General features: G+C 38.2%; 2 protein-coding genes across 3 annotated transcripts; one reads left to right on the top strand and one right to left on the bottom strand.

Moving 5' to 3' along the window:
- Positions 1 to 15: 15 nt before the first annotated feature.
- cenpv (centromere protein V) lies at positions 16 to 4,648 on the bottom strand. Of its 2 annotated transcripts, XR_014628027.1 has the most exons (6): positions 4,377 to 4,623; positions 4,034 to 4,132; positions 1,368 to 1,437; positions 1,160 to 1,274; positions 627 to 967; positions 16 to 485 (listed from the first exon to the last, which is right to left on the bottom strand). XR_014628027.1 is itself a non-coding variant. In XM_084414954.1 (5 exons), exons 1-5 carry the CDS (start codon positions 4,400 to 4,402, stop codon positions 831 to 833), a joined length of 447 nt encoding a protein of 148 aa, XP_084271080.1. In that variant the 5' UTR covers positions 4,403 to 4,648; the 3' UTR covers positions 16 to 830. The 2 variants fall into 2 exon arrangements, 1 of the variants encoding a protein (XP_084271080.1); XM_084414954.1 differs by having other exon boundaries at positions 16 to 967; positions 4,377 to 4,648.
- A 2,372-nt stretch (positions 4,649 to 7,020) lies between these two features.
- On the top strand, positions 7,021 to 11,855 carry LOC311294032 (polyubiquitin-C). The gene is made up of 2 exons (XM_084414663.1): positions 7,021 to 7,124; positions 8,685 to 11,855. The coding sequence occupies exon 2, from the start codon at positions 8,685 to 8,687 to the stop codon at positions 10,974 to 10,976; it is 2,292 nt and encodes a 763-aa protein (XP_084270789.1). The 5' UTR covers positions 7,021 to 7,124; the 3' UTR covers positions 10,977 to 11,855.
- The last annotated feature ends 570 nt before the right edge of the window (positions 11,856 to 12,425 follow it).

Raw genomic sequence — 12,425 nt, 5'->3', positions numbered from 1 at the left:
ACTTTTTTTCTTTTTGAAAATAAATGGTTTTAGTGGTTTTCCACATGACATAACATCCTCAATACAAAGTTGGAAGACAATACAAATATCAATCCTCATTTGATGTCCTAAATATCTATTAGAGTATGATTTCCATTTTACGAGTATGATTTCCATTCCATTTACCATAATTTTTTTCCTATTGATGCATTTCTTAATAAAAAATACCAAAGAGATCGTCCCTTCATCATCATAAAATCCCTAGAAATTAGCTCTAGGATATAGGGGGAGGTCTAGACCGTATGTAATGTAATATTTCATATTATACAATATTTTTGGTCCATTTTTTTTTTTTTTTCAGAAGAGAAATATTTTTGTACATTTTTGTCTGTTAAGGTGAATTTTGTCAACAATTACACTGATAAAAATGTCTTAAGAAGCAGGAGAGTACAATCTAAGGTTACGTTTACACGACAACAATATATTATTAACTGATTTTTCCCCCCCTGTAGTTTCATGAACAGACAACAACGTTGTAAAAACGATGATGACTAAAAACTCTGTATTATGCTTGCCAGGCCAGTAGTCGATGTTATTTTGTTGTTTGAGACCGAACACAATACGCATGACACCAAAGTTTCAAAAACTTCCACTTTGAAACCCGTTTCAAAAGTTTGCGTCTTCAGGCCCCCAAAGCGCCATTGTTGTGTAAATGAACTGCCAAAACGCATACATTTTTTTTCCACTTTTAGTTAAAAATAGTGTCGTGTAAACGGCATCTTAAATCTTCTTTCTGGCTGAAGCTGCAGTCTGAAAGTCAAACTATTCAAAAGGCCAAAGTAAACCGTCAATTATGTGTCCGTTGTTGGTTTTGACATACTTCTAATAGTATGATGCTTCTGCATACTTTCCTCCCAGTTTTGCCCACAGAAATCCTCCACAGTCACACTTCTCACTGTTCCAGTGTCCAAACAATGAGGTGCCACACCTGTAAAGTCATAGCAAAATACATGTGAGAAAACACACAAATAAGAGAAAACTTTTTCTTCACATCAAAAAGGAAATGCTCCATAGTTCAAAACAAAGCAAGGTAAAGTGCGGTTTGTCTATAAAATGCGGTAAAAATTGTCTGTAAAAAAAAAAAACATCCCAATAATGGTCCGCCTTGTATTAAACTCACCAAATCCATCAGGGTTGGAACGTGGAGTGTAGAAACTCTGGACACCGCACGTTTTGCAGAATGTGTGCTTGGCCATGTGTGTGTTAAATGTGTACGTGGTCATGTTGTCTGATCCCTATGAAACATAATTATATAATTAATTATAACATTATAACCTTATATGCATTCTGCTCAAAAAGATCCCGTGTACATGCTTCAAAACACATACCTGCAGCAAGGTGAACTGGGATTTTGGCACAATGAAGTGACGATTCTGTTTCTTTGTGCAAATACTGCAACTGAGACACAACAGCAATCAAAACCATCAGGAGGTGGGTTACCTCATGAAAAGTCTCTCTTATGTGAATACAATGACTAACAATGAAAAGCTGACACCAACTTGTGAACCAACTTTTATTACAGGCATTTTTGTATTGGCTCTTTCCATTCCTCTATTCGAGCCGGTGCCAGCGAAGCACTGAAGAGATGATGACGTAACGCAAAGTATCCCCAGCTAGAAAAATGCATGTGACCCCTTCACATATTTGTCAGACCGTAAACAAACCCAACGCTAGTACAACTGAAACTATACTGAGCAAATACAGATGGCAGAGCATTGATTATTGATCATATATGCATTGATTCTGCACGCCACATAAAATAAATAAAAAGATTATTTAGGAAATAATACATGTATTGTGTGAATGTTGATTGGTTCACTGGTTGAACGTATGGTTTAATGATGAGCGCTTTGGTTTATAATACATTGGTATAACCACATACCATATATATATATATATATATATATATATATATATATATATATACAGTACCAGTCAAAAGTTTGGAAACACTTTGGAAACAGTTTGGAAACACTACTATTTTTAATGCTTTTGAAAGAAGTCTCTTATGCTCATCAAGCCTGCAGTAAAAAAATTAAAAAATTAAAAAATATAAAAAAAACAGTAATATTATGAAATATTATTACAATTTAAAATAATGGTTCTCTTTTTTAATATACTTTAAAATTTAATTTATTTTTGTGATGCAAAGCTGAATTTTCATCAGCAAGTACTCCAGTCTTTGGTGTCTTATGATCCTTCAGAAATCATTCTGTAGTTATTCTTATAGTTTTTTTCAACTATATATTGTTTTAGATACATTTGGCACAAGTATATATTGGTTTAGATACATTGGTTTGATGAAGTATACATCAGTTTGATCAAGTATACATTGGTTTAATCAAGTATAATGGTTTATTGGTTTGATCAAGTATACATGGGTTTGTTCAAGCATACATTAGCTTTGTCAACAATGTATTGGATTAGATGCAAGGGTTTGTTCAAGTATATGATGTTTTATTAACAAAGTTTGGGAGGAACACGTTCAAATGATCTATTCAATCAGCACGAGAGGAGGCCTATATATATACATAGACTCAACTATGTTCCTCGACAGTTTTCTGCATCCCTCCACCACTCCAACTCCTCACTCTCGGCTGGTTATCCCAGCCAGGGCTATGTGGGTTGTATTCTGGGTTCGGGCCAAATTCTGAGGTTGGAGCCCTCCCCTCGGACAGCACGCCAAATACACATACACTTTACTCGAAGTACATATTGTTTTTTTCAAGTATACATTGGTTTCATCAAGCATGCACTGGTTTAGATACATTGGTTTGATGAAGTATACACTGGTTTAATCAATATTGGTTTGTTCAAGTATATATTGCTTTGACCATTTATACATGGGTATACACAAGTATATTTTTAAGTAGGCTATACGTTGGTTTCTTGAAGTTTACATTGTTTTACATACAATGGTTTGTTCATACATCCGTTTGTCAAAATATGTTTTGTTTGTTCAAATATGTATTGGTAAGGATTAGTTTGCTGGCGAGTTGATGGGGTTGTCACAATTGTTTTTGAGAAGTCAAATTATTCTTTTAAGTTAAAACAAAGAGAACAACTAAAAGACATTGTAAAGTGCACATGATATTCTAATATGAGTATTCTAATATAGTATTTCCTACAGAGATTTCTTAATTACTTGTGTTAAATTTGTGGGAGGATTTCATAGTTAATAGTACATAGTAATAAATTAACAACACACTCACAGACATAAGTAGGCTAGTTGTATTGGTTTAACAAAAGCATGTTTGATGAGGCCTGTTGAATTTTCATTAGATTTGAAGCATCTACATACTGGGACAACATCTTTGTAAATGTGACAGGAGCAAACCCATGTGTACTTGATCAAATCAATGTATCTAAAGTAAACCTATATATGTGTGTGGTTACCAATGTACTATAAACCAATACATTTGTCATTAAACCGTACATTCAACCAGTGAACCGACCCATATTCACACAATACATAGGCCTGTGTATTATTCCTAGTAACCTATTAATAGACATAATATTTATTTAGGCCTAGTACTTCAAGTTGTGTTCCCACCCAGGTTGGTTGAGCCCTGTTTACTGTCTGTTGTTGTCTCTGTGTACTGGAAGCTTCTTCTGTCACCACAACAAATTCCTTGTGTGTGCAAACATACTTGGCAATAAAGCTCTTTCTGATTCTGTAAACCCTCTCGGAAGGGATACAATTCCATAGATAAAAATGATTTCATAACGACGTCGTCATGACATATGTCATGTGTTTTTTGTTCGACGTGAAATAGATTCTAGAATCTTTGTTGACAAAAACCTGACAGAACTAAGTCTTTTCAGTAAAAGACATCCCGATCGTGGAATGACCCAGATGACACTTCGCAAGGTATTCAACTGCTAAATGCATCGCTAATGACTATTCGGTATTTCGGTTCAAAGAGCAATCCACGTGAGCACACGCTTAGATCATTGTACTGTGACTGTGCTAATAGTTGAAGATGTTTCTTACTTGCAATTGAACACGTGTAAATCTGGAGCGCTCCACACCTCAAAACGCACCGCGCCGCAGTGACAACCTCCGGTGTGTTTCACAAGACCATCACGCTCCCTGCAAACAACAGATCATTTACATCAGGCGACGATCTGTGCCTCATTGGCTCATGTATTTGACCAATGTATGTAATCAACAGACTTCATTCGCGTTTTTAAGGGATTGTTGTTGTTGTTGTGGGCAGCGAGATAAACATCCGTGTATTTTATGTGTGCCAATGTTCTTTTTTTCGATCACAGTTTTGTCCACGTCACTGTGAATGTCTGCATTACGCAGTGAAAGTGAAGGTTACATAGCCTACCTTTCGTCTTTAGTTATGCACGCCATTCGTTTAGCACCTTTAACTTATATGGTAAAGGTGGAGTTGTTTGTCGTCTACAACCTAACCGGTTTAAACTGTTACGGCATGCTCTCCAGTAGAACATTATATACTTGGTTGATAGCTATCGCCCTGCTTGCAAAACACACAAAAACACACACACACACACACACACACACACACACACACTGTTGACTTGACTGGCTGGGTCACATGCTTCAGCCAGCTCATTTGCCCTCGGCGTCATCTGGTTCCACCCGTTCAGCTGTTGCAAAACAAGCCCAGACAAAGTCCACGATAATATCAGAGCAGAAAGAAAAACTTGTTCTCTTCGAAATAGACTGAATTGTAGTCTATATAAACAAATAATGTATAACCTAATACAGATATCCAGTGTCACATTGGACAGTGTGTTGTTAAATAAAATATATAAATTCCAAATGACAATGTGGTAAAACTTTTAAACAGGCAAGTTTGCCTATATAAATATAATATAATATTATTGTTTCTTAACATCCTGTATTTATAACGTCTGATGTTGATGACAGATTAAGTTACAGTTAGATGTGAAATATTTCAAGTGATATACTGCACAAACACACTCTCCTGAAAGTTCAAGGTACACGTGATGTGGAACTTTCTGAACAAAAAATCTTTTGAGTTCAGTCTGGTGATGTGGCAGCTCGTGTGATGTGTTTCAGTGGGTCGGGCGTAACCAGTAACCAGGAAATTTCTAGTGAATTTAAGAACATTTATGTTATGTATTTCCCGTAATTGTCTTAGAAACAATTTCCTTGTATGTTGTTCAATAGAAAATATAGCCTATCTTTGCTGTTAAAAAAAAAAAAAAAGAGCAAAATCACTACAAATTACATTTTCACCTTAGGGGAGCAGTGGGCTTAAAGAATCTCTAATTTATAACATGAACATAAATGCTGACCAGCCTGTGGTGATATTATTAGAGCACTTTCAAATGCCAAGTCTCGCGGGGCAGACAAGGCCATATCTATAAGGCTAAAAACAAACTGATGATTACACTATCTTAAGGACTACTATCTTGTCCTTGCCCTCTAAAACCCTCAGATGGTGATTATTTTACCATGTAGCCTACTTATTGTTAATTTCAGTATATGACCATGCAGGAGTGAAATAAGTTTAAATGTAACACCTTCACCACCACCCAGTTTCAAGAAAACTGGCCCAGTTGGGTGATCTAGATAATCTGTTAGCAGCTGTTCAAGCTCATGGAAGAATTAACAAGGACCTGATTCCACAACGATACTAATCGACTAAGGATGACCGTCCAGAAAAACAAGGCTCAAAGAGCAGTTTCACAATACCATCTCTTTTTGAAGAGCAAGCTGATTAATGTTTACCTAAATTGGGTAACTATTTTGTGGTATTTATTTTAATAGCATGCCCACAGCACTGTAAGTGCTGATGAAAGAAACTAGCATGCTTACCAAGAGGTAACCAGAAACCTTAGGGCAAGCTTGGAGCTAGTTCTTCTGGTTCGTAGTGTTGTTCATGCATGGCAACACAAAGTCAAATGGGAATAAACAGAAAGTTTCTTGTCCACCACATAGGCCTGGTTTCACAGACAGGGCTTAGGTTAAACTATAGGCCTTAGTTCAATTAGGACATTTATAGCTTTTATAAACGTGCCTTAGAAAAAAAAACATCATGAAACAAAACAATGGCACTCAAACATCCATTTTAGTCTAAGCCTTGTCTGTGAAACCGGGCAATAGTGTACAGTATAGAATTAAGCCCTGACAATTATTACAATTTAAGCATTAGGCTACACCTTTCTTTAATACAATTTAAGAGGTTATACAAAAACTCCAACAAGGTAAAACTTCAACAAAATCCCATCATTTCTTAATTTGCAATTCAGACCCAGCTTTGTCGCAGTGGTGAACAGCTGAGTTACTGTCTGTCTACTCACCCAGAGAAAATGACCTACATTGCTGCAACAGATACTGCGGAGAGTCTGAGGCCAACATGTTTCAAAGCAATGCCATCACAAGTTGTGTTCTATATTAAGTGCACTGGTTGACATGCACAAGTCTCACAAAAGCCTCTGCTAAAACACAAATAATGTACTTCATGGAACAGTTATTTTGTAAAGAAATCATGCATTTGAGCAAACACTCTTTTAGGGATAACAGCCTGTCATTTCTGTAGGCCTATTATATTTATAAGTTTAAAAAAGTTAAAAGCATGCAGAACTGGTCCCAGGTTGTAGTTCTGACACACTTATTAGCAAGACTGGTTTAAGATAATGTCAAGTATTCCAGATTATTCTTTTTTTTTCTATCACTGTATGACATAGCCTGCTCTTTCTTTGTCTGGTCCAGATTCCAATAGTCTGATTCACCAATAGCAAAGAGAACAAACAACCCAACCAGCCAATCACTGCCTCGGGTGTATCACCAGAATAGCCCATTCTGGCATATTCTGGAGACTTCCTTTTTTGATACTGTATGATAATAATTATACACTTTAAATACGGATACAAAACATACGATTCCTAAATGTTTTTTTAATCATAAATCTTTAGTGTAAAGCATATTTAAATGTTTTAACAAATAAAGGTTTTGACTGCGGAAGAATCAGGTCATGTGACGTACCGTAAACGTCACGCCCCTGGGTTCGTATAAATACAGTATCATTCGCATTCAACGGCAGTTTCTTAGCGCAGAGAGGAGCAAATTCAAGTTATAAAAGGTAAGACTCAACATTTAGTTTGTTTTATAACATTCTTTAAGACTTAATGTTTCGTTTTTCTTGTGGTTATTGAATTGATACGGTGGTTTTCTGGATGTCTAAACGTATTAACCTGTATTATGTTATTCATAATGCGTTCGTCTAAGTAATGACTTGAACATCTTACGTTACCGAAATGGATGTTTTATTTAACGTTAATTGTGAAGTTCATGTATTTTTGCTTTCGATTTGGTTAGTTTTGTCTTCTGTATTTTTGCTGAATCATAGTATTCTTTGAACAAAGAACCCGGATGTTACTGTACAGCCGCCATGTTAGTGAAGAGGATGTTTGGTGTTGCGCAGTACAGTTTTTAAATAAAACAAATATCTTGTAGTTTTGCCCTCTTGCTAGTTTGTTTACTCACTTTTTGGAAATTCAATAAATACTCAATATAACTTGTAACCATCTAAATTGTCTTAATACAACTTCGTATGTATTTTGCCTTTCATGTTCTTTGAGGAAAATGGTTTCATAGAAAACCTTCCTTTTTTTTTCTTTTTTTTTCGGTTTTGTTTTTTGGGAAGCAGTCCTTTTGAAAAAATAAAATGTAATATAATGGATTTGGCTAAGGATACCATATTCCTATTTTGTCATTACTTTTAAATAAAAAATAATTAATACACTCTGATACACCATAGATGTAGGCCTATTGTAATTGTAACAAATTGTCATGTATGATGCAGCTGTACTGTGGAAGAAAAAAGCCCCTTTTTTAGCCCCACCCTAAATTCATGCCATTGGTTGAGGTTGACAGAACTGCCTCCATAATTTTCTGATTGACTAACACAGATACTAGGGATTTTGTTCCGCTGTCTTTCCTCATTTGACTGGTGTTTGGATTTCATGTGATTTCTCATTGTGGTGGTTTAGGCTATATTATGATAACTTGGTTTCCTTAATTCATGTGATCAAAAGTAATTCCATTTTGTAAAATCATTTTCATCTAAGTAATTTCAAACTTCTCCAGGCAGACGACGACATTATGAGATCAAAATACAAAACTTGTTAAACACGCTCCACAGCGCCACCCAGTGCATTTAGTTATATCTGTGAGTTTTAGTGCTTGGCATTTATCATGGATTCACTACATTTACAGCCAGCAAATCAATGTAGTAAAATTAAAGTAGTATTTTTGGAATGATAATTACAGATAGAATATTTGACTATTCGTGCACACCCTTAGAAATAACTCAAACATATGTTTTTTCTGTCCTCTGATAAGCATTGTTCTATGCTGCGTTTCCCAAAAGCATAAATGGTTTCATATTATAGGCTACTTTTGGTACAGTATCGATATATCAATACTTAAGCATCAATACACCCATCCCTAACAGATACTTGTTAGAGCATAGGTACATTTTATGTGTGGTGTTCCAAAAAATACTAGGCTGTCTCTTTCTGAAGCTGTAAGCATTCATGGAAGAGCTCTGCCTTTATTTTGCTGTAACTGAATGTGTGCCAATATTTTTATATTGGTTTATGCATGGTTGCTAATCTTATTTTTCTTAATTTGTTTACAGATGCAGATCTTTGTCAAGACCCTAACTGGTAAGACCATCACCCTTGAGGTCGAGCCAAGTGACACCATTGAGAATGTGAAGGCCAAGATACAGGACAAAGAAGGCATTCCCCCTGACCAGCAGAGGCTGATCTTTGCTGGCAAACAGCTGGAAGATGGACGCACACTGTCCGACTACAACATCCAGAAAGAGTCCACCTTGCATCTGGTGCTGCGTCTCAGGGGAGGCATGCAGATCTTCGTCAAGACCTTGACAGGCAAGACCATCACCCTCGAGGTCGAGCCAAGCGACACCATTGAGAATGTCAAGGCAAAGATCCAGGACAAAGAAGGTATTCCCCCTGACCAGCAGAGGCTGATCTTTGCTGGCAAACAGCTGGAAGATGGACGCACATTGTCCGACTACAACATTCAGAAAGAGTCCACCTTGCATCTGGTGCTGCGTCTCAGGGGAGGCATGCAGATCTTCGTCAAGACCTTGACAGGCAAGACCATCACTCTCGAGGTCGAACCAAGCGACACCATTGAGAATGTGAAGGCCAAGATCCAGGACAAAGAAGGCATTCCCCCTGACCAGCAGAGGCTGATCTTTGCTGGCAAACAGCTGGAAGATGGACGCACACTGTCCGACTACAACATTCAGAAAGAGTCCACCTTGCATCTGGTGCTGCGTCTCAGGGGAGGCATGCAGATCTTCGTCAAGACCTTGACAGGCAAGACCATCACTCTCGAGGTCGAGCCAAGCGACACCATTGAGAATGTGAAGGCCAAGATCCAGGACAAAGAAGGCATTCCCCCTGACCAGCAGAGGCTGATCTTTGCTGGCAAACAGCTGGAAGATGGACGCACACTGTCCGACTACAACATCCAGAAAGAGTCCACCTTGCATCTGGTGCTGCGTCTCAGGGGAGGCATGCAGATCTTCGTCAAGACCTTGACAGGCAAGACCATCACCCTCGAGGTCGAGCCAAGCGACACCATTGAGAATGTCAAGGCAAAGATCCAGGACAAAGAAGGCATTCCCCCTGACCAGCAGAGGCTGATCTTTGCTGGCAAACAGCTGGAAGATGGACGCACACTGTCCGACTACAACATCCAGAAAGAGTCCACCTTGCATCTGGTGCTGCGTCTCAGGGGAGGCATGCAGATCTTCGTCAAGACCTTGACAGGCAAGACCATCACTCTCGAGGTCGAACCAAGCGACACCATTGAGAATGTGAAGGCCAAGATCCAGGACAAAGAAGGCATTCCCCCTGACCAGCAGAGGCTGATCTTTGCTGGCAAACAGCTGGAAGATGGACGCACACTGTCCGACTACAACATTCAGAAAGAGTCCACCTTGCATCTGGTGCTGCGTCTCAGGGGAGGCATGCAGATCTTCGTCAAGACCTTGACAGGCAAGACCATCACTCTCGAGGTCGAGCCAAGCGACACCATTGAGAATGTGAAGGCCAAGATCCAGGACAAAGAAGGCATTCCCCCTGACCAGCAGAGGCTGATCTTTGCTGGCAAACAGCTGGAAGATGGACGCACACTTTCCGACTACAACATTCAGAAAGAGTCCACCTTGCATCTGGTGTTGCGTCTCAGGGGAGGCATGCAGATCTTCGTCAAGACCTTGACAGGCAAGACCATCACTCTCGAGGTCGAGCCAAGCGACACCATTGAGAATGTGAAGGCCAAGATCCAGGACAAAGAAGGCATTCCCCCTGACCAGCAGAGGCTGATCTTTGCTGGCAAACAGCTGGAAGATGGACGCACACTTTCCGACTACAACATTCAGAAAGAGTCCACCTTGCATCTGGTGTTGCGTCTCAGGGGAGGCATGCAGATCTTCGTCAAGACCTTGACAGGCAAGACCATCACTCTCGAGGTCGAACCAAGCGACACCATTGAGAATGTGAAGGCCAAGATCCAGGACAAAGAAGGCATTCCCCCTGACCAGCAGAGGCTGATCTTTGCTGGCAAACAGCTGGAAGATGGACGCACACTGTCCGACTACAACATCCAGAAAGAGTCCACCTTGCATCTGGTGCTGCGTCTCAGGGGAGGCATGCAGATCTTCGTCAAGACCTTGACAGGCAAGACCATCACTCTCGAGGTCGAACCAAGCGACACCATTGAGAATGTCAAGGCGAAGATCCAGGACAAAGAAGGCATTCCCCCTGACCAGCAGAGGCTGATCTTTGCTGGCAAACAGCTGGAAGATGGACGCACACTGTCCGACTACAACATCCAGAAAGAGTCCACCTTGCATCTGGTGCTGCGTCTCAGAGGAGGTTCAGATATTTAAACTGACAGTGTCAGGGATGGACATTTAATTATTTCAGTAGCCCCATGCACTCACCACTTTTCTCCTCTTCTCTTCAAACTTTATCTGAATCATTACGTGTATTAATGTTTTTCCACCTGTTTTTTTTTTTATCTTCAAAATGACTTAATAAAAGCATTAAAATAAAAAATTGTGGATTTTGTGTTTGTGCATGATTAGTAATACAAGATCTGGTAAAAGTTAAAATGAGTGAAATGGGACTTATTTTCAAACAAATAAAAATAAAATGTTCAGGATAATGCAAAAGCAACACTGCAAGTAGTACTTGCATAATTAGACTGTCTTTGTAGGCATGTACAAATATAAATTCCTGGAGCCAACCACTAGCATTTCTATAGATAATGGATCGCAGTTGGGGTGATGTTTCTTATTGTTTGCTTTTTATTTTAAATGGTGGTTGAGGAGATTTTCCCCCTTCCATGTAAAGCACTTTGAGTACCTAGAAAGCGCTATATAAGTGTAACAAATTATTATTATTAAAGATTGTTTAATTTAAAAGCTGAATGGCAGATACCTAATTTGGTTATATTATACTCCATATTTGGTTGGTAAGAACCTGGGGTGAAAAACTAGTTCAGTAACACCTGTGGTGGTCCTGTTCTAACAGCTGCTGCTATCAATTTCAAAAGTGGTAAGATGGTGCCATCGAGTGTCTGTTAAAATAACTCCGCTGAAATTCTAACGTAACTTTAAACAAAACCTTATGAATTGCGTAGGCTACCTTCTTTATTAGCTTATTATTTGTTGTTGGTCAGCAATTATTACTAACTGAAGTAACTATTTTTTTTAATGGAAACATGCTCAAAGAAGACCAGTCAATTTTAATTGGGCTTTCCTGGTGTACGTAAAAAAACAACAACCTTAACGTAAGTCATGGAAATTACTATGATGTTTTTTTCATGCTTGCATGAAATGCTTGCAAACGCTTGCAAACAAGTAGAAAGTCTTTTTAGTGTCTTATTCGAGACATTTGTGCACTATAAATCGTTCAAATCTATTATTCCAAATTGTTATTTCACATATGGACATAGCATTAGGCGGGCCTATATACAATTATTTCTAAAAATAAATCCTTGCCTATAACAACACCGAAAGGTCATGGAAATGAAGGCTTGTCCAAACGCGGCATCCTTAAACAGCTGATAAATGAAAAACAGTTATAGCATATCACTTTACAATAAGTTTAAATTCCATAACATTACTTAATGAGGTATTATGAATGTATTCACTGCATTTATTAATCTAGGTCAATTTATTATTCATTATTAATTCATTTATAATTCATTCATATTCCTTAATTATTCATAATATAGGCTATGTTCATTTACAACTTAAAATGTAATAGCCTAGTATAAATGAAATTAACCCAATGAATATAAACCTAGATTAATATGCTGTAAAAGTATTTAT

This window comes from Rutilus rutilus (genome assembly GCF_951802725.1).
Source record: "Rutilus rutilus genome assembly, chromosome: 7".
In the NCBI taxonomy this organism is placed as follows: Eukaryota; Metazoa; Chordata; class Actinopteri; order Cypriniformes; family Leuciscidae; genus Rutilus; species Rutilus rutilus.
The sequence above is the reverse complement of the archived record's forward strand: the minus strand, read 5'-3'. Positions and strand labels throughout refer to the sequence as shown.

Excerpts from the sequence above, each read along its gene's own strand:
- cenpv (XM_084414954.1), bottom strand. The coding sequence starts at position 4,402 with ATGGCGTGCATAACTAAAGACGAAAG. Across the intron at positions 4,133-4,376 it reads TGCATAACTAAAGACGAAAG|GGAGCGTGATGGTCTTGTGA; the intron begins GTAGGCTATGTA and ends TGTTGTTTGCAG. Across the intron at positions 1,438-4,033 it reads TTACACGTGTTCAATTGCAA|TTGCAGTATTTGCACAAAGA; the intron begins GTAAGAAACATC and ends GTTGTGTCTCAG.
- LOC311294032 (XM_084414663.1), top strand. The coding sequence starts at position 8,685 with ATGCAGATCTTTGTCAAGACCCTAACTGGTAAGACCATCACCCTTGAG.